The sequence below is a fragment of the Xiphophorus hellerii genome, chromosome 3 (assembly GCF_003331165.1).
Source record: "Xiphophorus hellerii strain 12219 chromosome 3, Xiphophorus_hellerii-4.1, whole genome shotgun sequence".
In the NCBI taxonomy this organism is placed as follows: domain Eukaryota; kingdom Metazoa; phylum Chordata; class Actinopteri; order Cyprinodontiformes; family Poeciliidae; genus Xiphophorus; species Xiphophorus hellerii.
Window position 1 is genome coordinate 26,989,629 of NC_045674.1, and position 27,526 is coordinate 27,017,154.

The 27,526-nt window shown below is 41.3% G+C and overlaps 1 protein-coding gene across 2 annotated transcripts in view; it reads right to left on the bottom strand.

Moving 5' to 3' along the window:
- Window positions 1-1,645: 1,645 nt before the first annotated feature.
- eif3ea (eukaryotic translation initiation factor 3, subunit E, a) overlaps window positions 1,646-27,526 on the bottom strand; it is a 33,155-nt gene continuing 7,274 nt past the window's right edge. The window contains exons 6-14 of one of the 2 annotated variants that reach the window (XM_032558981.1): window positions 22,720-22,845; window positions 22,312-22,395; window positions 22,160-22,200; window positions 19,063-19,189; window positions 18,445-18,546; window positions 12,021-12,130; window positions 4,655-4,757; window positions 4,204-4,338; window positions 1,646-1,825 (exon numbers count right to left, since the gene is read on the bottom strand). In XM_032558981.1, the coding sequence (XP_032414872.1) occupies window positions 1,790-1,825; window positions 4,204-4,338; window positions 4,655-4,757; window positions 12,021-12,130; window positions 18,445-18,546; window positions 19,063-19,189; window positions 22,160-22,200; window positions 22,312-22,395; window positions 22,720-22,845 (864 nt within the window). In that variant the 3' untranslated portion in view covers window positions 1,646-1,789. Of the gene's footprint in view, window positions 1,826-4,203; window positions 4,339-4,654; window positions 4,758-12,020; window positions 12,131-18,444; window positions 18,547-19,062; window positions 19,190-22,159; window positions 22,201-22,270; window positions 22,396-22,719; window positions 22,846-27,526 lie in introns of both variants that reach the window. The other variant, XM_032558980.1, reaches the window with a different exon arrangement.

Sequence of the window (27,526 nt, forward strand, 5' to 3'; positions counted from 1 at the left end):
GAGTAGAGGTGTCCAAAACGCGGCCGAGCTATTTCAATTCAAGAATGATACAAAGTACAAAGTTGGGGTGAGATTTTCACTGACAAATTAAAATCTTTGAATTTTGTGTAAAATGTTTCTTTTACTACAGTTTCTTTTGTTTCATTTACCTTTTGAAAATTGCCCATCTTTAGGAGTTAAACTCTTGAGTAAGGATCATTTCTGTAATTAAAATGTTTGTATTGGTCTGATTTAATATTCAAACTGTCTAATTAACAGAAATAAAGACTTCCAAACATCCACTTGTGTGTAATTAATCCATATAACGTCTTCCACTTAGTGATAAAACTCCTGAAATAAATCGACTTTTCAACAATACTCTTGAATTTCTTCGAAGTGGTCTGGACACTTTGGTACGGTGCGTCCACTGATCAGAAAAAGATACAATTTTTGAGTTTCCGTCCAGATCGTCATCGGTCGGGATCGACCAATCCGCCAATTACGATCCGGCGATGTCCGTTTTTAGTATCACAGCAGCAGCAGTTTACGCTCTGCAGATGACAGCTCCCTCCTTGCAGAAGTTAGGAACAGGATTTACATTTTCAAGAAAAAACTTTCCATTATTATCCCAAAAAAAACCCCATCCATTTGTGCGCGCGACACCATCTGATTTAATATTGTAACCGTCTGATGAAACGGGTTACAATGAAAGGAACTCCGAGAAATATTGAATGCAACAATTATCATCTTATGTTTCAGATTGAATAAACTAGCTAAAATAAATATAGCAGGGTTTGGGTTTTTTTTGGTGGTGGTGGGGAGGGGGAGAGAAAAATGGTAGGAGCAGGTATTATTCTTTAGTCCACAGCGCAGTTGTGTTTATCAACCCGGCGCGTCTGTGACGCATTATGGTCCAAAATAAAAGGAGCAAAGCACCAATTATTGGTCTGTCCTCCGTCTCCTCTGGACGGAACAAAGTCATACATCTGTTAAGGAGTCCGTTCGTGGGTGAAGCACGCAGACACACACACACACATGCACACCCCCATATACACACAGGTGATGCAAGACACGCTGCCCTCTGCTGACTTTTGATTTAACCCTAAACAGGTGTATTTGACATAAAAAATCCTTGTTTAGTTGTTAAATTACACATAAGGAGAAAATTACAGCCATAAGTAGGAGTAACAAGCTGTTTGCGAGCAAGTGCAATAAAGTAGGAAGGAGTAAAGGGGGCGGAGGAGTGGGGGGCGCAGTAAGAGAACTGAGTTATGAGAAGGTTAAAAGCAGAGGGAAAGAGCAGCGGGGGTGGGACAGGACATTAAAACGATGGGTCCGTCTGGCTAATGGTGCTTTATGGCTCCCTGGTGTCCTCAGATGGACAGGATGACTGGCAGAGTGTGTGACCGTGGCTAGCCGTACACGGCCTCCGTTTGCACCCCCACCCGCGAAGAAGCGGGCCGCTAAAAACACCATAAAACCCCGCAGACTAAACAGCCGTTCATCTTCGCACGCGCCCGACTGTCCCGCTCGGCGTGCACATTAAAACTTCATCAAGTATTACTGATACAAAAAGCATTTAAAAAAACAAAAAAAAAGGGAGACCGACCACTTCAACCTCAGTGGCTTCTCGCGGCGTCCAGAAATAAGGCAATCACGGGGTGAAAACGGTTTCGCTGGTCACTTTTATTGAGCTGGTGATGACTCGAACCGAGAGCATAAAAAAGTACAGCGTTTTTGGTTGTTTTTTTTTTAATTTATTTCATTTTCCTTTTTTGATAGACGAGTGTGATCCGTCGTCACCAGGTAGTTAAAATCCGCCTTCCTGGCCGGCCCAGTTTGGTGTCTGGGGAAAAAAAAGAAAGAAAGAAAAAAAAACAACATAAAATTAGACTTTGTTTTTTTTGCAGGTAACTGGGGTCGATCATAACCAAACGTTTTGGTGCTGACTGTGGGGAAATGTGAAAAAGCAAAATACATGTGCAGGCAGTTAAAAACGCTTGTCGGGAAATGTGAGCGTGTGTGTGTGTGTGTGTGTTCTGCTGGTGAGTGCTGGGTGGCTGACAGCGACCCGAAGCAGTCAGCCCAGATGGCAGGCAGTAAATGTTCCCTAAATGTAAGTGATTTGTAGTGTTGCGGACAGCAGGATGGAGTGGTGCTCTGCAAGTTGTTTGCAGCCTCTTTTGTCTAATTAGAAAAACTTCCTAATGAGGCGGGCCGGTTTTTAACTAGACCGTTTTGTGGCTCCGCTCCAGCTGCAGATGTTCAAACAATAGACAGGAGAGTAAACAAGGAGCTTTCAGCGGTAACATAACCGTCGGGTAAAAGACGGAACCCGTCTGTTCCATTTAATGGAGGCTAAAGTGACTGGCAAAGGGTTTGGTTACAAGAAGCAGCCGAGAAAGTCACATTAACTCTGGAGGAGCTGCAGGGATCCAGGGCTCATGTGAGAGATTTTGGTTAACTTTGGTTAAAGTGGTTGTCAAGTTGAAAGTAATGTAAGAGCAAAATATTTTTTTTTCTTTTCTTTTTAAAGGGGCAGTATTGTGTATTTTCCAGCCACATGGTGCAATTTTATATCACAAGTAACTATGCTACCTATATATAAATATATATATATATATATACATATCGAATATGACTTAGAAGAAATCTGACTTAACGCCTGATTTTAACGCCTTAAAATTGGGCCAATGACTCTTTAAAAAGCTCTTGCTCTTTCTGAAACGCAGCCTTCAGGAAATCATCACAACATGGCTCCTCTATCAACCCTTTAATGATTTTTAAACAGCGTTAGTAGAGAAGTAGCTCATATAAAGAATTCAGCAGATGTGCTGCTGGTGTTTGCTAATTGCTGCTGGCTAGTCTGAATGAGCCGAATGGGGGAGTCGCGGAGGGAGAGCTGCTCTGTGAGTCGGAAGCACGGAGCTTGGAAACTGCAATTCTGAGGAGGAGTTGCGCCTCGAAGGCGGAGCTAGGTCCACCCAGGCGTCTTGCACAGCTGAATGGTTGCCACGGGAGATTAAAGAATTTCTCAAACATGCACGAAAGAACCAAGATAACACTCCAGACATATTTTTCGTGAGGGAACAACATTATAACATGAGGTTAAGCCTTACAAAAAATCTAGTTTAAATAATAATGCCCTTTTAAAATGCAAAAAATGCGCAAATGGCACATAATTATTGTACAATTGGTGTTTTTTCACAGAACGCAAAGTTAATAATCCTTCCTCTTTTAGGTAACATATAAGTTAAAAAAAAATTTGTCACACATTTGCAAAAACCGTGGGTATGTGGGCAACTCTATGATGTCTGCAGCGACGCACGGAGAACCTGGAGGTTATTTTTATGGGTTCAAATAAACCAAGATACTTCATTTTGACGTTTTGAAATTCATTGCCAGCCCAAATATAATGAAAAACAATTCAGATTAGGAGATTATTTCGATATACAGTACAGACCAAAAGTTTGGACACACAGTTGTGTCCAAACTTTTGGTCTGTACTGTACATCCAAATATATCTTTGTGACTTTATTTTCTTTTTCTGAACGAGCAACCTTTCGGATTTGGGTACCAACATCCACGCACGAATTTTATTGAAAAGAAATCCCAAACAATGCACATCACTGAAAACTAATTTTATGCTGGTCGGCACAAAACGAATTAGCTGGGTAAGAGCCGGTTGAAGCGACATAAATCTACAGGAAGGGTTACAGGAAGCAAAGCATGACCATTATTCTGAAATGCAGAGAATCCATAGCATCTGCACGGTGGTACGCATACAAAAAGTGTCAAAATCAAACAGACTTAAAAGGGAGTTGCGGACCCTAGGCCAGGTATCTCCGGGTCTTAAGAGCTGGGAACGCCGCACGTTAAGTAACGTTCACCAAACGCCGGCGAGAGCGTCCTCATTTACGTTGCCGAGCTGAGTCACGGCGCTCGGGCCTCGTTTTATGGCCGCTTAGACTCCACTTTCTCATTAAGCCTCTGAAGAGACGTGGAAGGATGAAAGCGCCGGCTCTGCTCTTATAAGCCTACTCCGTGTAAGGAGAGCTTTTTGTTGACGCTCGTTTCATCGACATTCTTGCGCCGCGTTCCACCGAGGCACTTTGAAGGTTCACGCTGACCTTGGAGCTGACCGGTTGATGGGAGTTATGGGAGCCCTGCAGCGACGGGCTGGAAGGGAGTGCTTTGTGCGGTGTTGGTGTGAGCATTACTCACCTCGTTTCTGTTGCTGGCGGCCTGCTTTTTCTCAATGTTCATAACCAGCATTTGGCTGCGGAACGAGAGGCTCTTGGTTTTCTCAATCACCTGCTGGTAAGGCGATATGGCGTTGTTCCCCATGACAACATGACCCTGACGCACAAAATAATAAGAAAAAAAGGAAAAAGATTGGACCAAATTATACAACGCACTGAAAAACAATTCAAACACAGAGTTTTTAGTGTTCATTTCCACTGTACGCACATCTACAGGACTGCTGGAGTTTGTTCCGATAATAACAGAGCGCCTTTGTGATGTGTATACCGCGATATCGTAAAAAAAGGCTTTGAGCACAGATGTTTTCTATATAACCTCACAAGGGCACATCATTCAAAGTAAAAAAAAAAAAAGAAAAAAGAAAGCGAATGTATTAAGCATTGAAGCCAAACAGAAGGACAGGAAGTCTCACCAGTTTGGAGTCAATCTTGGCGTCCAGCCTGGCGTTGCGGATGAGGTTGACGATCCATCTCTCGGCCTCCTCGGGAGACATGTTCAGCTTGTCGGCCAGCATGCTGTTAAAGAAACGGACAAGGAGATGAGGAGCTCCAACTTTATTTGAGCAACAACAAAATAAAAGTCAAATGGATCGGAGTCTTGTGCCGTCACTGTCGAGTTTAGATTTACGGCCTGAAAGTCAGGTCGAGTCGGCCTTGGGCTTCTGTGAAAGGTTTAATAGGCTTACAATACATCCAGCACAGAGACGGTCAAACGAGAATGCGCAACATAAAGTCGAGTCAACCGAATTATTAAAGTCTAAATATAGGAGTAGTTAGCGTAACTTGTTGAGGAAAGACAAAAAATAAGGTGTAGATGTTCAGTAGACCGCCCTGTTCCGTTCCTATCAATCACATAATCCCAGATGATTTGGTCTCGACTCATCCTGCGGTTACAAGCGACTAAATGAAGCTCGAAGACGTGAAACAAAAGCTGTAAACAGCAGAAGTTACACTGCGTACTCAAATTAAGGTCTAAAAGCAAAAGCTGTGAAATCTTAATTAAAATGGTATGTAGGTAATTAAAGTTAATTAGTCGGGTTGTGTCGGACTCAGGCACAATCCCCATGGGGTCGGGTCAAGTCGGGTCGAGTTTCTCTACTCTACTGAGAACTTCAATGTACCGGTGAATCATGTGATACTGTTGTTTAATGGTTCAAAGATCATTGAACAACAACACTTGTTCTGTCAGATCTTTATTCTTGTCCCAATGGGTAATTAGTTTTACAGCAACAATGAGTGTATGACCTCACATAACCCATATGCACACAGTGTTGTGTAGGTGCGCAGACTGTGGTATTCTGGCCATTCACCGATCTATACAAAGCCTGACCTACCGATTCCGATTTTGGCCAATACAGATTTTTTTTGTCTGAAAACGTGGTGAAGTTGCCAACAGTGGGGTGACGACTGTTAACTGCGCACATGCACAGGTGGACAGATATATCAGTCTTCCCTGAAAAATCTGTTTCTCACCAATTTCGATCAGCGTAGCGTCAGATCTGGCCTTTCACCTACTTTAACTGCTTCCAAATGTGTGATGCATTTTAGATCTTGTCAAAAATAAAAAGTATTTTTTACAGCACTGAGGGTCAAAATCTCCAATATATCAACGCTTTTAAGACTTTGGATGATTGTTGTGTTTGAAGGTTTTAAATGCCTGCCGCTACATGCTATAGGAACAATCGTATTTAGCTCCTGCTGAAACGCGTAAAGGGTTCATTTAATGTATGTATTGTGTCAAAGCTGCAGTATAAATGTGCATTTTATTCAACAGAAAACCAGTGAGTCAATGTTTTGGTTTTTGCAACACTGTTGAGATTTTCTTTAATCTGTCACTTCCAACAGCACTCCATAAATAATTGGCTGTCTAACGTTAATGCTATTTTAAGTATAGCGTATGCATCCGACTGGCCGATCAGTCCCCCTTATGTGTCCTCTCCCACATCATCACAGAAAGTTGCTCAATTATCTGTTTAGTGGCCGCTTTGGTGCTGAAACTTGGAAGACTTTGGTTGTTTCTGAAAATCTAAACCTGACACCTCTTCTGTTTCAGATTAACAGAAACATCAAAATTAGGCTGCAACATTCCTTTCTTCAGGCTCCTGAGAGAACAATAAACACTTGTTAAATTTAAGATCTTATAAATTTCTCTCCTATATTAGTAATTTGCACAGGCAGAGCTCATTTTTATTATTGTTCTGTTTTTTAAGCTGCCTTGATCTCATACTATAATGGAGTAAATCTTGGTGTGAATGCATAAAATTTCTGATTTGGTTGATTACTAGCGCCCGCAGATTTTTCTCATAAACTAAGTTGAAGTCTAATGATCTTTTTTAGAATAATAAATCTTAATAAAGAGAAATATACAGATATACAGAGTGCACCAATTGCAGTTTTCCAGCCGATCACCAATCTTTAAAAAGCCCGAACTGCTGATTCCAAATTTGGACGACAATTTTTTTGTCTGAAAAAGTCGCTACATACAGTGACAAAGTTGGCGACTATTGTTAACTGGGCAGATGCACATGTGACCCAGCGGGCGGGTCAGTCGGTCAGTTCTCTTTTATGGCAGAGCAAAATGGGACAGTGGCTGATTCTCAGACCTTTGCAGGTAAATAAGATCAGCTTCTCATGTAAGCATCAGACGATCGAAAATCTCTCAAAATTAAGGAAAACAAAGCCTATTTATTGGGGAACCCCTAAATTAATACAGTTCAACTGAGCATAGTGTAACTATTTTTCTGTCTTGGGGTTAATATAATAAAAACATGCATTTGGGTCCGGCTGCTTTATTGTCAAAGGACAAAGCTTAATAACTCTTCTTAACGATTAGTGAAACAAATCTATCATCTTCAGCTGGATTATAGTGAACATGAAAACATCATGTCAAGCTAAAAATGGTAAAACATGTAACAGACAACCAAAGCTTCAAACCATTACTGTAAAGCAGCCTCCTAGAACCCTTAGGAAAAGTCCAAGCAGATCCCAGAAACAACAACAGGTATCTTAAAGCAGACAGTTTGAGAGTAATAAAGAACACATGAAATTGAAGCTATAATGACACCGTTTTTCTTATCGGTAATGAAGGGGGATATTTTAGAAATTCAAACACATGAACTGCAAACAATCACTTCAGCTGAATTGTAGAAAATGTGTGACAGAACCAAAAAATCTTTCAGTTAACGTAACAACATGCATGATCGATGTTGTGCGTTTAGCGCTAAATAAATAGCGACTGCTCCAATCTGTTTTGCTCCAGGCGACGTTCCTAACACAAAGCACACCCAGAGAACCTATAATGGCCCAATACTAATGGGAGCATGATTTATAGACTTGCAGGAATTACTCCATTAATGGTGCCGGGACTGGTGTTGCCTTCGGTTGCTTCAGTACCTGCGTCCGCGTCAAAACGCGCTCCGTTCGGCTCGCGCGGTGACTCGCCGTTCCGACCTGCGGCCGTAGCGGAGGATGAAAGCCGGGTTGGACGCCGGTTTGCTCTTTCAAACATCTCCGAGCCTGTCTCTGTGCCACAGAGACAGGAGGAGCGGGGAGCTGGCCCGCTTTGATCTGAAGCTTTCCCCCACTGCAGCTGGCCTCCCTTGTGGCTTTCTTAATAACTAGACCCCCTTGATACCCTCATCTAGACCCCCTCTTCCACCCTCCTTCAACATTTCCTGCCCTCATCGTTTGACCCTCCCCACCGCTTCTACCGCATTTCATATAAGGGGCCCAATAAATATCCTCTAACACTTTGAGCACAGCTGAGAATATGACGACCTCATCTAAAGAGCTTGACAAAAAAAACAAAACACCCAACCTGTAAAAGCCATAATGTAGAATGAGTTGAATTTTTCTCTGTATAATAAGGGCCAATATAAAAACAATTTACTTCGCTAATTTTTCACTTCCTGGTCCATAAATCACACTCGGTGAGACTCGGTCGGCGTTGGCTGAAAACTCCTGAGACCCGGGCACTTCTCACGCCACCGCTGTTACAGATTTTATTCATGACATTCTTGTAGTGGGAAGTAATCTTATTTGGGAATTGGAATTTACAATATGACCGGTCTTACCTCAAGGCCACTTTCAGGCCCATGAATGTTGCTAAAATGGTGGCAAAAACCACATGAAAACAAGGAAGGGAAATGAAGTCAGTCTGTGGATGGGGCGTAAACAACAAATAAGAAGCATTACCTCAGCATAATGAGGAAAATACGGTCTGGTTTCCCCCCCGAGTGACCAGGCCTCAACACGTCCGCCGCAGCGAAGCGTCCCCAAGAAGGGCAGGTAATGAGCTGAAGGAGTGGCACGTGTGTGTGTGTGGGTGTGTGAGTGAGAGAGAACGGGGTCATGACCAGGACAGAAAAGGACACAGAAACGGATGGATGCATCACTCGCACCGAACAAACACGAACGCTCGGTCTGCCGAACAGAACAGCTGATTACAATTCAGCTCATCAGACACGGGGACAATGAGTCATGACGGCTAAATTACACCTATGGATCATCGTTGGGAATCTGATCTGAATCTGGAATCAGTTTTTAACCATAAAAATCTTGACAGATCGATCAACCGACAGACAGACAGACAGACAGACAGACAGACAGACAGACAGACAGACAGACAGACAGACAGACAGAGCAATAGAGATAAAGATAGATACAGAAATGGAGCAATCAATAGAGAGAGATAGATGCAGATAGATAAGGACATAAAAATAAGATAGACAGGTAGAGTGATAGAGTTAGATAGTGCCATTGATGCAGCGACAGATCAATTGATAGTTGATTAATTGTGTTAAAATTTGTAATGAGTTCAAATCTATGTAATTAATCAAAATGAAATTCTGGCCCCATCTATCTATAGCTATCTTATATCTGCATCTGTCTTGTATATAAGGTGGATACAGGGACATCTATCTATCCATCTATACAGATTGACATATATATATATATCTTATATCTTACTTCTCCACAATAAAGTAACCTGAGGAGGATGTGAATGAACCCTGACATTTCTTCCAGTTCTGCAGTGATTAAATGATTGCAGCAGAGCCACGGTGTGGCTGTTTTGCTTGATAATTTAAGTAACTGGGGGCACATGTCAGTCAAGTCCAGGTCAGACGTGCTGATCAAAACAAACATGGTCTGGTTTCCTCACTGGGGACTTCAAGCTAAGCTCTAACCCTTGTCAACGAGCTCTGTGCAGCATAACACAGGACCACCAACCCCCGCCCACCCCTCCCAAGAAGGGCCACAGGCTGAGCCCCGGATCAGTCTAGGCTTCTCTAATCTAATTTATAAAAATCAAGAATGGCAATGTTTTCCTCCCCAGAAGCACATTTGTACATCAGATCAGAGGTTCTTCACTTTTTGTCTCAGTTAACAACCCCACTTAAGCAGGGGAAAAAAATTGGAAGTTTTAAAAGAAAGAGAAGAAACAAGGATTGGGTGGGATCTCAAAGAACCGACACTATTGACATCCTTTGGCCGATGAGTCGAGTCTGTGGCTGGTTTTATTTTACGTAACCATGATCTTGTTCCCTGGGGTGCAGAGATCAATTTCACTTCGACCCCTCGTGCTCTCTGGCTCCTGAGCCTTCCACTTCAGGCTGGGTGGGACTCCTGTGGCTCTTAATACCCGCCTCACATTTGAGGAGAGGGGTCAGGATTGGGGTCTAACTCTGTTAGAGAGGATGGGTGGTAGTAGTGGCGGGATCCTTCACCAAAGTGGCTCCCTCCTTAACATAACTGCTCTAAAAATGCATGCATTGTTAAACAGGAACACATGATAGGTAGTCTTGGGATTAAATTTTTTTTTCTTTTGGGGGGGCGAAGGGGGGACAACAAAAAAACAAAATGATTGTGTGGTTTTTTTAATGACTCAATTGTGAGGTGGAAAAGATCTCCGGGTTTCCGTCCAAAACACCCAACAACAAAAAAAGAAAAAATCCTTCAAACTACAAGTGAGCTGTTGTGTACAAATAGAGATGGAGTGGGGAAGCCTCCCCTTCCCTACCCCCCTCTCACCCCCAGATAATCACATCTCAAGCTTTTCTTCAAAATCTCACAAGACAAGTGAGCACTTTGAGGTCGAGAGAGAGTCTTGCCACTCAAACGTTCATGGGAAGACGACGTAAATAAAGCAGGAAAACAAGGCTAAATTGAAAACATACACTTTAGACAGCAAAAAGTCTAGGCAAAATACATTTTATCTGACTGCAGAATGCTTCACATAAGTCTTTATTGCATAAAACAACTTCATCATGCCAATGTCTGGTGTAGTTGGGGTTTTTTGGGGGGGGAAGGGGGAGGGAGTCCGAGCTGTGGGCAAAGTATCTGTGAAACCATCATAGCCAACAGCTGTAAAAACCGCCTCATTAAGTGGGGAGTGTGGGGGGCAACAAATTCATTAAAATCAACGCTTGGGTGCAGAGGGCTACTTGGGAAGAGAACTAATGACTTGGCCAATCCCGCCGTCTGTCAGAAAATAAGACGTTTTTCCCCCCCGTCTCATCGTCATAACACCCGGCAAGTAAACACGGAACTCCCTCCAACGACCCCTAATTTGTGTTTCCCGCGTCGGAAACTTCAACAAGAGGAGAGCCGAGGACGCCGAAGCGAATCGCTGTTCGACTTCCTCTTCCAGCGTTACCACTAACCTTTGTGGGCCTTAACAAGAAAATGGATCCAATTGCAGTAAGTCTGCCAAAAAAGAACCAGGGCTCCTAATCAATTCCAGACGATCTGCAACTGGAGATTTAAACGGGCCCCAATCATGTTCCACGGTTCAACCTTGACAGCAGACCTCCGAGGCTCAACGCGGCAGTCGATGGCATCATCTTTATGTGGGGCGATGGGTGTGGGGAAGTAATCAACTCCCCTCTTTGTTTTGTTTGTTTGCGTGGCGTGTACAAAAACGCAGACCCTTCCTTTGAAATCTTTAGCGTTAATTACATGTCTGGGAGGCCGCTTCTAAGAAGCGCAGTCAATTAAACCATCCAAGGAGCAGGATTAAACACAACATAACTACAGGACAACCGTGCGATACGAGACTGAATCCCCTTATATAGACTAGGAATCGTTTCTAAGACGGGTGAATGCCGTCTTTATCCCAAGTCAGCTTCCAGATCTGATGTAAGGCAGCAGCCAAATCCTATAATCTCTCCTAATTGCAGACAATTAAAAACAATCTTTTTTACTTTTCTCTCCACTAATGCTATAATTAGCAATTACTACATTTCTTGGTTTTGGGGAAGCATCCAAGGTCAACTGTATTTCGTTGCAACTAAACCCCCGTTTCAAAACTGCGGACACCGTAGGCAAGAAGAACCCCCGTTTAACTTCCATTTACACCAACAAACAAGAGCTAGAAATGTTTCCGAGCACTGAAGCAGCTGGGAACGTCTGGAGCCGTCTAAGCCTTGACCTCTTTCTGGGGGGGGTAAAAAAACAAAAACGGTCTGAGTTTGGCATTGGACAGGTGGTCTTCAAAGTCAAGCCAGCTGAGAAACCTGATGAGACCTGGAAGCAGTTAAGCCACATCAGCTTTAATCCCAGAGACGTGTGGGGTCAGAATGGTTGAGTGTGTGTTGGGGGTGGGGGCAATAAACACTTGTTTGCAAGAAAAATATGACAAATCACAACGCAGACCACCTCAAACGTCTAATTACCACAAAACGGTGTCGCTTTTTTTTTTTTCCTTAGAAATGTCTGCAAGAAGCTACTGCTTGAAGCAAGACTGCATGTTGTTTATCGGGGTCGTGTAGTGGGACCAACCTGATGCTAATGCACTGGTGGATTCTGCAGAATGTCTCGAAGATGAAGAGTCGGGCGTTTTCAATGAAGTCCTCCAGGCATGCCACCAGGAAGAAGTCGTTCACGAGAACCTGCGAGGCAGAAAGCAAAATGTAGATGGAAAATGTTCCGCAGGGATGTCAACACTTGAAAGCCGAATGTTTCCTCTAATGGACAGAAATCCTAATTCCTGGTAGGCCTGTCGCAATAAGCAATAAATCACCTAATTGCATAAATAAATTAGGATAATAAGTTCCATTTGCATGTCTTACTGTTTTTTCTCGCTTTCTACCAAAAGCTGGATGACAAAAGTTTTCATTCTGGTGCTTTGGTCTCGACAAGCTCTTTTTACAAAAGAAAATTTTGTTTACAGAGGCTTCATAATTCATTTTATTTGTTTTTCTTTTATTTTGTTTATTAATTTGGGATATTTACAATGTCTTCCAGTTCCTGTGTCTCAGTGTCTCTGTGTGCCAGTTTCCCGTCTCAGAAAGTGTACCCAGCTCTGTTAAAATCCAAATTTTATGATGCAGTAAAAATGAGCAATTTAATTTAAAAAAATTATCAAATGTAAAAAATAGCTAAATATATCATTTTTATAATTCAAAACTATATTAAAGAAAAAAAAAATTAAAAAGTGTGCACACTTAACACTTGCTTGAAGCACCATTTCCATTAGTTTCAGGATTCAGTTTTGACTTCTCATGTGACGTAACACTTCCAGGAACTTTATAGCTGACAGCCATCTTGGTAGGTATCCGTAGTTAACCATCATGACAGTTGCTATGGAGTTGGTAGGTCAAAAATAAACAAGCCAAGTCCTCTGTGTGATATGGATCGATCCCAATAGCAGCGATTTTGTTGATGTATTTTTCTCTTGCACATTGGTCAATAGTGTCAACACAATCTTGAGACTAAAATCTGTTCATCTGTGTTTTGCAGGAAAAATATGACAAATTTTTCTTGTCTACCAAGATGGCGGTTCAGTGGGGTGGATCACTTCGGGTTCAGACTTGTGGGAACTACGCATAGGCAACAGCAGGGTGGGTTAACCGCACACAAATGCCGATGTGACCTGGTAGCTGGGTCTGGTAGCCCTCTCTATTGGCAGAGTGAAAAGTGTCGACCAATTACTGGTCTCCCAAAATTAAGGAACTCGGGGCCAATTTATTGGGGTAACTCTACTAATAACGGTGTGACATCAGAGATGAAATGTTCATTAAAACAAACAAAAAAAAAAACATTGCCATCTGTGCAGAGACAAGCCTTTTCTGGACAGCATTTTCCTCCAGTGTATTATAAGCCTGGCAGGCCACCACGCTTAGCTTGCCACCCCACAAGGCTAAGCATCATTTCTTTAATTTAAATATGGTTTTTATACACCACTAACGTTGACAAAGTAGACAAATTAAGCTAGGTTTGTAGCTGGTGCACTGGAATGGGCACGAGAGGGTGCGCACCAATTGCGCTTTCCCTGCACCTGCCTGTTAGTATTATTTTCAAATTATGATGCCTACTTGCAGATCTCTGAATTTTTAGAATTTAACTTTTTTTTTCTTTTTTCACAAAAAGACGGTGGTTTGCTGGTGGATTTGCCTAGCACCCCTACCACAGCAGGTTTTGTGGGGGAAACCTTGCTGGACATATGTCAAGAGTGTCTGTTGTTCAAAGCTTACCAACCAGATGGCAATCACCATCTAAAACCTGCAGGGCCTCCTAAATGTACCGCACACAGACCACTCCTTCACTGAATCCATTACTTGTGCTTAGATGAGGTAAGAAATACAGTCTTGCTTGAACTTGTTGACTTTTTTTTTTTGCATGAGACCAATTCAAGTGCTTCATTCTACTGTAACTGTTCATGACAAAGCTGTGGCCCCAGGGGTACAACTGTGTGAAATTCCAACTCTCCACAGAGAGCCATTTTGCAGCACAGACTTCCCAACTTTTAAAAAGTTATTTAAGAATTACTGCCTCTTTGTTTTCTTAAGCCTAAAAAGTTGTTATCTAACCCAGGGTTCTGGTCGAATGAATCCAAACTGCACGGTGCTATCGGCCGACGCATTCTTCAGCTACATCAATGCTTATCTACGGTTGATAAACTTTGAACAGCTAAGTACCCTAATTATTGTCATCTGGGGTTTCAGACCACAAAGCTCAAACAAATTCTCAAATGGGTTGAAGAGCCCCTTTGTGCGCAATCTGCGGGCCTCGCTGTACGTCGCTCTACGCTTTTCGTTCTTGGATATGAAGGCATCTCACATCTGACAGTGATTCGAGATGCGGGCAGAGCGGGTACGGATCTGAAAGAAAACCTGCGAGGCCTAAACAGGATCGTTTAACGCAGGCTAATTTCCTCATTTAAAAGCGCTTTTATAGCGTTCAGCAAACTTAAAGCGGGACAGCTGAAAAACAATATCGGCATCTGGCTGTTAGGGGAACTTACAAACAGAGATGCTCTCGATGGCTCTAAATTGATGCACTGTTAGGAAAACTCAAGCGAGTGGAGTATCCATTTACCCCAATTGCCACTGTCTGTGAAACATCCCTTCTCCCTTTGAAGTAACCTGTTTATTCTCGAGAAGCCTGCATGTGTATTTCTGAGGGTAGACCAGCTGCTTTGCTGACTTCAAACAAGTCAATTTTGATAAAATACCCGGAACCATTTTTACTCACCATACAGACGCTGCAAGACCAGCTTCTGAACTGCCGTTATTTAGGGAAAGCCACTGTTAAACGGACATGGAATGTCTTGGTTTTTGACCCGAGAGGGATTTTGGAATGTCCATCAATTGTTAACAGTGAAACCAAAAAAATGCATGCAAGTACTTAACAAGGCCTAGGATTAAAAAAGAATGTGGATTTTAGCTGAAATCCAGTGCTGTTTTCATCTCGTTGACAGGCTTTAAGCTAATATTTATTCCCTAGCAAAACGGTGACATACATCTTTGATGAATTAAACTCAACTTTGCACTTTGTCATTTAACATATACACAAAAGTATATTTTTAAAAAAGCATATTTCAAAGCGTATTTCAAGCTGTCAACATTAATATGTTGATAAAAGTGATCTGAAAAGTTCAACGTGCTAATATTTACGTAATGTCAATTAATTAAATTACCTATCCTGACCTAAAAGTCTTTCTCCGGCAAAGGGCTACCACAACGAACGGTGCATGTTTTCCACCACTAGGGTTGAACCCAACACAAGGAATGCAATGGAAGTCGCAAGAGCGACAAAAGTCGAACATTTTCCAGCTGTCTTGTCTTGCGTCGATAGCCGAAATTTTACATGCACAAATTTTGTCGGTTGCTTGGCTGGAGGAGGACAGGAGACTGTCGCCTCAGGTTCCACAGGAAATGAATGGGCGGAGAGTGACGTCGCCTCCCGTGTGTCGAACCTGTTACTGCGGTCAACGATGCGGAGTTGCAAACTCGAGTGAAAAGATGAGCGAGGAGAGTCAAAGTGTCCAGAGAAAACTTTCCGTTAAAAAAAAAACCACCCAGATTGAAGCTTGGATAAAACCAAGGTAGCATGTACATTTTGCAACGGGAAATTGTCCTTCCATGGAAGCACATGCAGCTTATACTTAACATTTATACATTAAAGTTTGAAACTTATACCTTCCTGAACATCAAAATCTGGAAGATTGAGAAACTTCTGACAATTTGGTTTAAGACAAAACATTTCTTGCCTGTTTACATTTCAAGCTTATAAATGTTAAGCATAGTGAGTAATCGCAGCGCTAGAGGGTAGTTAATCCAATTACACTTTTTAATCAACCTTGCACAGTTTTAAGTTGCTTTAATGTTAGTAAATGTGCTGAAAAAAACCTTTTACTCATCTGTATTGAGAATAAAGGACACAGCTTGACTTTCCCCTACTTGTTGTCGCCGGCTGGTGTGATGAAAGTGTTTAATAAATAAAACTACAGTTATTGCAGTGTGTTTTAGACTGCTTCGTCCATTTTTTTCTTTTGCTTTACTCCGTGTCTCAAAAAAACTAAGGCACCAAATCAAACTATAAAACTATAGTAATCAAACTGGCATGATCAAAGGTCAATTAATAGCAAGTGAAAATAATTAATGGACGGACGGACAAATGGATGCTTCAAATCAAAGCAGTTGAGTCACATTCCACATCTTAGTTTTGAATCTCATGTATGATGTGTGATATTATGATGTCTTTATATAAGGTTACTGTGAGAATCTCTACCAGTGGTGGAGGAGCTTTGGAGGATTTAATCAGGTCAGGTTTGTTTCATTCAGGAGCTTCATTAGCTAAAGGGATAAATAAAAAGCCTCAGTTTGAACTGTTCCTACTTGCGCTGTAAATCACATCAGTCTAAGAAAGGCAGAATATAACGACACGGAGAAACATTCATAAAATTGTACAAACGAGACATTAAATTACGATTTTGGTCTATTCACGTAGCCAGCACGTGTAGTTATCTCCCGCTAGACATAAAGTATCAATATACCAAACTGCCAAATGACTGTAAAAAAAGTGGAGATCAAATGTTTCCAATTTGCATGATTCTTTGGAGCTGCGGAGGCAGAATGGATGTGTCATCTTTTATGAAATTCAGCTTTTATTGTGACGATTAAACATGGTTAAAGTTTATGTTTCGCACTGTGTGTTTTTGATCCCGCAGTGGGGAGTCGGCTGAGACACTTTCTCTTTCAAGCCGAGCCAGTAAAGCTTTCATCCAGCAAGTTTTCTCTTTTCTAGTGCAAAGTGTAATAATAAAAATAAATTTAAAAAAAAACAAAGAAGAAGCTGATGTTGGTCCACCAGCAGGAACGATAAGTCAGAGAAGAAGGAGGCGGCGCATGCACCAATGTTTCCAAACAAACAGCAGCTATTGTCAATCTGCTGTTAGCACAATCCTAACGGCATGCATGAAAGAACATTGCTGTGCAACATGGCCTCCTTCACTGGTTTGGGTATGAGAGAAAATAAAGAGAGAGACTCATGTTTGGCGCTTTGTAGTGTGAAACAACAGAGCGCATTACAGACATGTAGCTTCATTTTAAAAGTAGGGGAAAGTTTGCAAAGAGAGAACCTTAAGGTCTGTTATACGACCAGAAATATTATTGTACTGACTTAAAAAAAAAAGACATCAACTGAAATTAGACAGTCGGCTTAGTTTATAGCTACGTAAAGTACAAATCTGCACTCTCAAAAAATACTTTACGGCAGAAAAACGTGAAATATATTTAGCTTTGCATGCCAGCTTGAATTCCAAACAATGTAATATGAGCTGTTCTTTAGGTGGACACCCTACAGATGTCAAATCTCAATGTTCCCCGGTATAAGTTTTTTAAAAAATGGCTCTGCAACCGTGGTGCTGTAATCCAGTTATATTTGGACTAAAGTCCACCAGTTACATTTTACAAAGCTCAAAAACCTGTTGTATCAAAGACGGAATGATTTGCCTCCTTAAAATGTTGCATATGTTTCATATTATCATTAGCTTTACAGATAAGAGCTGCTCAGCCATCAGTTAAGTCATGCTTGTTTTTTGTTTTGTTTTGTTTTAAGTGATGCATATGGATTTGAAACCAGCTACAAATTTGCAACACGTGGTGGGAAGAGCAGCTCAGACCCTTTGGAAACTGAAATACTTCTGCGCCTGGTTTGAATGTAAAACCAACCATGTTCAATGCAGTGTTTAGAGCATTTTAGCTTAAGGAACTAACGTTTTTAGCCATTACTTCAGACAAAGTTCCAGGTGGGTTTTTTTTTTAACATAGCAAAAAATAAATGACAAAATTTAAAGCATGAAATGTTTGTTTGAGCTCTAAAACTCCTTACATGTTCACCGTAACACTGTTCTGCGAGTGTTTAGTTCTGCAGTCAACATCCAAACCCTTTCGCTGCGTACTACCAACTCTATTTTCAGGTTCTGTAGTTACATCCAGCTTTTATGAAGCAAGAGTTGAAACTCCCTAAATAGCAGCGCAATGACAGATCTCCCCCTCTAAAACAAGTGTCTGCACGCCTCTGCGGAGACTTTTGCTTATAAAGCTTTTACTGTTAACAACCGGCCTGATGGGTCAATTACAGGCCGTAGTAAAATCCGACTGAAGCCTGAGTCATCCAGCATCCAGAGAGGCTTCTATATGAGACGGTGAGATACGGCGTACAGGCTCTTACTGTTCAGTAATGACCCTGCATTGAATGGGGCTGGGGGTTGCGGCGGTCAGACGGGGTCACATGACTGTTAGTCGTGTTTACTGCGACGGCCTGTGAGAAGGTTCAAGGGGTGACCAACAAATCGAGAATTCCGAAGTGGGTAGAGATAGAGAGAGAGACAGAGACAGAGGCCGAGTGCTGCTGGTGTTTCAGGAGCGAGCAGCTAAAATGAATGATGCCAGTTACATTGTGGAGGCGGTTTACTTACAGACTCGCACTCCCTTAGTTTCTTCTGGGCGCTGTCGAAGTCGAAGTTCACGTAGAGGCACTCCACAAACTCAGTAATTGGGTCTTTGTAGGTGTACGACTCCTAAAAAAAAAATTAATTGATTAATGGAGAACGTTTTGTGTGTTTATTGTTTTTACATGTTTGGCCACATTCATCTTGAATCTCTCAAGAAGCAACTTTGACAAAGACAACATTAGGCTTCATCTGAGCCTAATGTCCAATAAACGCCCACTGTGCTCAAAAAGGAAGAGTTGGTTTAACAATTTTTCTCAACCTACCTGTAACGAGTAAAGGTGGACTGATAAATCCTCCCTGACTTCCTTAATTTTTGAAGATCGCCAATCAGGCGATACTTACATGAAAAAGAAACCGATTTTATCTGTTCCAAACTTTGCAACTTTTTCTATATTTAGCAACTTTTCAGCCCCCCCAAAAAAAGAAAGAAAATCAGTATTGGCCAGATTTGGCCGGCTCAAACATTTTAAAGATCAACAATTGGCCAGAAAACTGCAATCTGTGCACCTCTATTGGCCACTTTTGTTTTTTAAAATAAGTTGAATTAAACAAAATAGCGTCTCCGTGTAACCAAGCTCTTACCTGCTGTATGACTTTCACCAAATCCTTCAGAACCTGCCGGCGCTTCCGGACATCCTTGTTGGTAATGACCGCGGTGGTCAGGTAACGCAGGATGTGGGGGCACATAGTCTGGATTGCATTGAGGTATCTGAAGAGGAGGGGGGGGTTCAAGTAATCACTTATTAGAGCAATGTAAGCAAAGACATGATCTTTACAGAGAGACACATAATATAACGCTCTGGCTGCCTCTTGGGCCTTTGGCATTTTGACTTATGAAAAAGCCCTTGCAGCTAAACAGATAAATGTCCCGACAGGACCTGCGTTTCTGCACATGGGCTCCGGCTTTAAGTTGTCTCTTTCATTAGAGTCCTGAGAGCGAAGAGGAGGAGGAAAGGGGAGGAAGAGGAAACCCTGGCAAGAAGATATAGATCAGTGAGCACAGACGTGCCCAGTAGCTGAAACTCAATCCATTAGGGACTGTTGCTCCAACCACAGGTCAACTTGCTAAGGGCTGAACACAAGGTACACAATGTTGTTACAGGCTGATTCTAATCCCACGCCTGCTCTGGAGTCATGGTGCTGTTGGCGAAAAAGCAAAAAAACAAAAACTAAACACACACATCCCTTGGTTCTCCCGGTCCAAACTGTCATAAACTCACATCACCTGTATCGTCAAAGGCGGTCTCTAGCATGGTGACTTTGAACTTAAACCTCAGCGACCACATCAATTTAGAAGAGAGGAAGCTGAGTGGGTCTCCCTATAGCAACGGCTGGAGAAAACACATGGCGCTCAGAAAAGCGGTACTGACAACAGTTTAATTAGGCGAATCAATGAAAGGGACAGGGGACCTGTGGCAGCTGTGATGCCAGCAGCGGGTTCCTCTGTGAAGCCTTTCATTGGCCGGGTTTTTGGGAGGGCTCCTTCCTCCTCTCTGGAGCCAACCACAACGCTTCATGCTGTGGCCTTGATTAACTTACACCTACTCACTCCAGAGGGGGCCCCCACCCCCAATAACAACAATTATTGCAAGAGTCTAAAACTGAGAGAGTCTACACAACATTTATGTCAAAATTACAGGTTTTTTTCTAGCTCTCTTGGTCCTTTTAAGGCCATTTTTGAAGTGTAGATTAGAAGACATATCCATAGTCGTTTGGATTCATAATCTGGAAAAACCAGAGAGTCAAATGAGGGGCAGAGTGGCGCGTCGCTGTGAAGGAGACACCCTGTAGGAGACCCTTCAGTTCAGACCAATTCATTTCTGACAGAATTTGAGGTGACAGTCGCCTGTTCTCACCCAACCAAGCGACCGGCGAAATTTGTGCACCTGAAATTTCAACCTCGTACACATAGACGCGATGCGTGAGCTTGCAAAGCAATAAGAAAACCGTTCATTTGTCACTGCTGTTGATACCGAGTGTGTGTGTTGGGTTTCACCTCAAGAGGCGACGGCTTTGTCCGGTAGCTGTTTGTCGAGCCCAATAGTCCTCAATGATTAATAATTAATTAATTCTTGCATTAAAAGTGTCAACTTTGCATCATTCTGTAAATAATGCCATTTTAATGCAACGTTGCATTAAAACTGGCATTAAAAGTTCATTAAAAGTGTCAGCCTTGCATTAAAAATGTCAATATTTGCCAAATGACACTTCATGACAACAGTCATAAACATTCATGAAGACTCCTTCGTGTTCATGACAGGTGTTATGTTTATGACACTGTCATGTCAGTCTTATGAACACACCTTCAACTAAAGTGTCACTTTGTATTCATCTTACGCAAAATGTATATATTTTTTTTTTTTACAGTTTTGGCTTAATTATTTCTCAAAATATGTTGTTCTGAAAGTCTGTATCCTCCAGTTAACGATTAATCGCTTACTAAATTAGTTGGCGATTATTTCAGTGATCACGATTAATCACACTAGTCATTTTAGCCCTACTTTTTATTTCTGGAGTTTTATTAGGTCAAACTGCAACAATGTTTTGGTGAAATGCAGCCCAAATGCAGAAGTCACTGGATATATTTGATATTTGCCCATTCAGCACCTGGATAATAATAATGCTTCACTGAACATCTTTCTTTCTCCAGCAGCCCACGGCGTCTGTCAGTAGCGGATAAACAAGGCTTTGGACAAACATCTGCTGACTGCAGGGGTAAGGGAGGTCAGATGTGAAGCTGAACCCAGCCGCTGGTCACCGACTGCAGCCAAAGGAAGTGCTGGTCAAGGGATGGGAAACAAGAGCCGAGCCAAGCCTCAGCGGGGAAAACATGGGGTTTCTACACTGTGAAAACGCAAGGCACACAAAACTACCTCAGTTTGTCCAAAACAGATGGCTGGGTGAGCGTTTCATGAGTAATTATTGGGCAGGCCTCCTTAATCATCCGCAATAAAATTAAAAACTGAGCAAAAATTCAGGGAACCAGACATTCGAGCGTGCTGTGTTGTGGTCTTCGGTCATACAGTCTGTGCAGCCCAATCATGTGTACAATTACACAAGCCTGCAATCAGATCGTACGGGGGTGGTGGTGGCAGTGGTGGGGGCTGAGTGTGGGGAGGGGGCGAAGACATCAAAATAGGCAGTGTGCAAATTTTAATGCGCTGTGTAAAGTTTCCGATCTGCGATACACATGGCCCGCTTCTCCACTTAGAGTAAACAGACCACACGGAAAATACACACACTTCTGAAACCACTTTAAAAATACCAGCAGGGTTCATGAAGAAGCCCGGCACCCAGAAAATGTGTTATTAAAGCAAATAGTTTACTCTACATAAAAAAAAAAAAAAACACACTAAAAAAAAAACAAACAGAAGAGCTGTTATTTTTAATACTTCGCAGTTCGAAACATCCAAACCACGTGCGACTTCGTTCAAAACCCGGCGATGCAAGGCGTTCGTAAAATGTGTTTGTTTTTTTTAACAGCAAGACAGCTTTTTTGTAAACAGAGGTGAGTCTTAGCGACCACATCCACTTTCGGTGCAATTTAAAAAAAAGGGTCAATCAAATTCAAGTTTCCATTGCATAATGGAAATGCATTTAGACTCAACAGTTTTCCGTTGTTGGGGGGCTTAAATGCGACTGAACAAATAAACTTAGCTGGAAAAGGAATTGTACTTACTGTGGTTGGTAAAGAAACAGGTCAATGATGTTGTCTCTGCCCTTGGGGTGGTTGAAGAAGACGAAGAGCGACTGAACAAATAAACTTAGCTGGAAAAGGAATTGTACTTACTGTGGTTGGTAAAGAAACAGGTCAATGATGTTGTCTCTGCCCTTGGGGTGGTTGAAGAAGACGAAGAGCGACCAGTGAATGAGCCATGTCCGCTGCTGGAGAGACTGGAGAGGCGAGCTCACCGACTGAACAAGACCAGACCAGAAAAATGTCACAAAAACATACGCAAAAAAAAAAAAGAAAAAAGCTGAGTTTTATATGCAAGATATAAAACTCTTTCTATAGTGAGGTACAAGGAAAACAAAATCTTGTGTGCTTGCCCTCTAAATGGCAATTAAACACCAACAACGCCTTCATAGTGGGATCCAAGTTCTTAAGTACTCAGATGAGAGCCGGTGGTAAGAAATAAAATGCCATAGCAGAGCTGTTCTGCAAGTGAAATGTCAATATGGGAGTCTATGTAAGGGAATCTAAATGCGGTATCAAATTCTGAGAAGTGGGGCATTTACGTTGTTATCAATAGTCTCTCTCAGGCGGGTCAGGTCCTCCATGGCTGCCTCCCAGTTCTGCATCAGGATCTCAGAGGCCAGCTTGCCCCACAGCGAGTTCAGGGCATTCCTGTCAGTAGACGGCACCTGGGGAGGGACAAGTTGACATTGTGCACTTGTTAAAAAAGAAAAAAAAAAGTTATGAATCGCAACAATGGAGAAAATACGGTTCGGCAACAAACAAACAAATAAAGAAACAAACAGGATTTAGGAGTAGTGTGTGTGCTAAATGTGTTAGATGATGCAGAACAGAACTCGAGAGTAAAGACAGGCTGCTAGAAAATAACTGAACTGGTGTTTCTGTGCTTACTGCACTTTTTCCATTCCTTTCAACAAATTTAGGTGTTGGAAAAATATTTCTGGTCATGTAAAACACTGACATTGAAACTAAAAGAAGCACCAGCTACCAGACACATTACACTGCCGTCAGCTAAGGTGAGCTCCTGTTGTTACTCTTCAAAGGGCAGAATGGCAAAAATCTAGAATATTCTAGGTAGTGAGCAGGTTTTTAGCCAGTAGGTATTTGCTTATTGTGATTAATATTTCAGATTAGGGCTGAAGCAATTAATCGTGATTTATTCGATTGTTGAAAAAGTAATTTAGTAGTCAAGTAATCGTTAATTGTTGTATGGTCTCTAAAAAAGGCCATTTGCTGAGAGAGCAACGCAGCCAGAGCAGTGATTAAATCAGAACTGTGCAAAGATTATGTACATTTTCCATTCAAAAATGAAAACCTTCTTCCTCTGTAAATATGTTCTACCTAAAACTCCTCCAGTGACAGTTTTAGATTTAAAAAAAAATAAAAATAAATAAATCTATTAAACACCTTTTAACAAATTAGCTCCACAATGTCGTGACGTTAAGTCGAGCAGGAACAGCTGAGCTTTCACGTGTTAATTTTAGACGTTTTTAGTTTTGTTTTTTCTTTGCTGCAGACGCATCCTTTGCTACAAATCATCACTACAGGAATACTTTTGTTGCATTTCAGGTAACAAAATGTTTCTTTTCTTACTTAAAAAGGAACTGGATTATTCGTTTATTTGAAACTTAATGCATTCCTAATATTGTACAATAAAGCTTAAGTGGTTAAAATGAAAAATCTGCAGAATGCAAAGATTTTTAAAAAAATCCAATTAATCGATTAATCATCAGAATAGTTGATAGAATAACTGATTACTAAAATAATTGTTAGTTGCAGCCCTATTTCAGATTGTTGTATTAGGTTTTATTTTACAAATAAAAGCAAGCAGCTGATCCTGCTTTATGTCAATACTGTGATATTATGAAACTGTAGATAACTCGAGGTGATCAAGAAACTTTCTTCCTAGTTACACTCAGGAAGAAACTAAATGCGATTATTTAGTTACATTAAGTTTTTCGTGTTTTTTTGCTTCATGTTTTTGTGTTTTTTGTTTTGCTGGTGGCAAGTAGAATAAGCAAGAACTCAATAAATATATTGCTAAAAAAAAAAAGAAAATGTTTTAAACAAAAATTACAGTTTTGTTGCTTGTTATTTTTAGCTCAATTCAGATAATAAACACAATTTTCAGCATTATCCCCACTCAATCTAGTCAATCTTCTTCTCATCACGGGGTAATTAGACTGAAACCTGACCCGACTCGGACGAGGACATCTCTGAGAGGATAATTACTCTCAAACATGTTGCAGGTTACCATTTGTGATTTCCAGAACAGGCCAAAACAAACAGGAGAAGCAGTTAATGAAACGCAGGTTGCAAAAAGTCCTCTGATCCTCAGCTGGTAGTGGACATTGGGCTACACCCCAAGACTCATGGGAAACTCAGACTCACTTTAGTCCGTGGTAACATCAGACGGCCAACGCTGATGACATGAGTCAAGCAGGAAGTGAGGGTGGATGTCTGCTGAGTGTCCAGCGAAACTAACCACACACCCCCGTGCATCAATTATGAAAAAAAAAAAAAACAAGAAACACACAGACGCAACCACTTGAAGTGGTTGAATAATTCTGATACATCAGTTTGAATGAAATATTCGTGGAAACACAAAGGGCGGCATTGCGACTCTGGCTTTAGAGTAAAGGTCAGGGTTTCATCTGTAGAAGTGTTTTATTTTGGTTTCCTTTTACTTTTTTCCCCCCTCTCTTCTGGAAGTCCCTGCCTGCTACATTTGGCTGACCCCCAGGTCATTATGGCAGCTTTCTCCACACACACAGAGTCCGGCTTTTTTACTAGTGGCCACGCTAGAAAAGTCTCAATACCTGGGTTTTTCCAGCAGTTACCTTAAGTTTCCACTGGGTTTGTGAAATGGGCACATTTTCCCTGACTGACCAGCAACAATAAATTTACTGTGCTGGGGTTCAGGCGGGACACCCAATCTTTATTCTTAACATCCAATCCCTGCATTAAGTGATGATATGAATAAGTTGCTCTTTTCGGGGGCCTGGGCCGCACTGTAACAAGACCTGAGGCATGGATTTTGCAAGGCTGGCTTGCTTCGTTTAATTGACTGAGTTTCCCACGTTAAATGACTTTATGGAGCCTCACCTCTCCCCATGGAGGAGGTCTGGTTGGGGGATAAGAGGGCGGGGGCGGGGGGGAGACAGACAAGGAGCTTGTGAGGATGGGAGGTCCACAAAAAGAGAGCCATACACTGAGTAATGAAATCCATTTCTACCTTTTCCGTTCGCCCGAAAACCCTGCCGCATTGTCAAGTTTAGCCAACAAAAGATTTAGTTACAGAGCCCAATTCTGGCCTGAACTTTACACCAGGGGTCTGACCGACTGTGGGGTAGGAGATTTTCTTAAAGTCTACGCTAGACTTTGAGCGACTGAGCTCAATTAGAGCAATTTTGGTTTGTTTAGAATGAGCCGGAGAGCCACAAACAACTGTTGGAGGAACAGTCTGACATAACTTTTGCGAGGGGGGTTTTGGGCACTTTTTAACGGGGTTTTCTCCTCTTGTACAAATGACTTGTCGCCATGGATGTGGTATGGTGGAGAGATAAATAAACAGATCCACTGTTTTTTAGGGGAGCGGCCAAGTTTCCGAGAAGAGACCTTTCACGACAACCCAGACATCAACGACGTCAAAAAAAACAACAACAACAAAAAGACACCACAGAAAAAAAAAAAAAAAAAAGACGAGGAGGGATAGTGCAGGAGTGAATCTTAATTTGAATGAATTCGTTTTATCACTGTTTTGGAGGAAAAAATAAATAAATGTTGCCGTTACGGCTGCCAATTCTTTCAGGCCTGGGTTTGGCCTGAGCGCTCTTCTTTCCCACAAAGCTAAATGCTGAACCAAAGTCAAACCGAACGCAGCGGACAACTGGATGACATTTTGAAACCGGCAGTTATGCAGGCTGGTTGCACTGGTCATTAAAGGACCTTTAGCTGAGTTCAAGCTCCTCACACTTGATGTAGCATCACAAAGTTCACATTCAAATAAGTAAATAACCTACTTGTAGAGAAAGCAACCTTTAAAGATATCAAAAGCCACTTTGGTGTGAAGAAAAACCAAAGCCATTGGAAATAAACTTTATCTAAGGTTATTATCGTAACTTGAATCGCAAAGGGACTAAAATTATTTTATCTCCTATAATAATGATTGCAGTCAAAGAAAGACTGCTGCACCTGCCTGTCTATGATGTTTAATAACAATGGTTATTAAATTGTACTAAATTTAAAAGCAAACATCCATTAATCAGGAGAATGTTTTTAAAAGATTGTTTGGACACAATTAGCTGGAACTGTACTGAAATATGTGTCAGGCTGAACTATCAATGAGTCATATCAAAACAGAGCAATCATTTAAACTCTAGCCATTGAATGATTCCAGGATTGTAGGTGTTATGCGTTGAGCTCAATGTGAAAACGAGTAGGGCTGAAACAATTAATTGGATTCATAGTGATTAACTGATTATTGACATAATTGTCAACTATTTTAGTAGTTGAATAACAATCAACTGGAGCATAGAAACTCTAAAACAGGCCATTCGCTGAAAGAACAACATGATCAGAGCAGTAATTAAGCCAAAACTGTACAAAAAGTGCATACATTTTGCATTTACAATGAATAAAAAACTTTGTTTGAATATCTTTATATCTAGTGGCAAATTTTCAGCTTCATGGGATTCAAAATGAGGAAAGAGAATCTCCTGCTAGTCAATTATTAATTGGTTAATCAAAAAATAAGTAAATAATAATAATCACCAGAGTAGCTGTACACTATAGCATTGATGTTAAGTGAAGCAGAAAGGACTGAGCTTTTCACATGTTAATGTTTGAAATACTGTGTTTAGCTGCAGATGAATCACTTGACAAAAATGATCTAGGATACATTTAAGGAATGCTACGTTATTGCATGTTAGGTGATAAAAAGTTTATTTTTCTATTAAAAAAGGAATTACATCATTTGCTTACAAATTTTTACATTAAATAAAACAATCTTAAAGCGGTTAAATGAAAAATCTGCAGAATGTATAAATTTTTCCTCTGATTAGCCATCAGAATAATCAATTACTAAAATACCTGTTAGTCACCACCCTATACAGAGAAACCTTTATTTTCTAAATTATCGTCTGTACACAATTAACTGGGACTGAACTGAAATATGCATCAGCCTGACCCATCAATGAGTCATATCAAAACAGAGCAATCATTCAAACTTTGCTGAACAAAAAACAACTGTAGGTGTGTGTTTTGAGATTGGAAGTAAAGCCGGATTCAGTTCCACTCACTCATCAGTCAAGCTTCACTCATCTTTGACTATATTAATGACTTTACTGC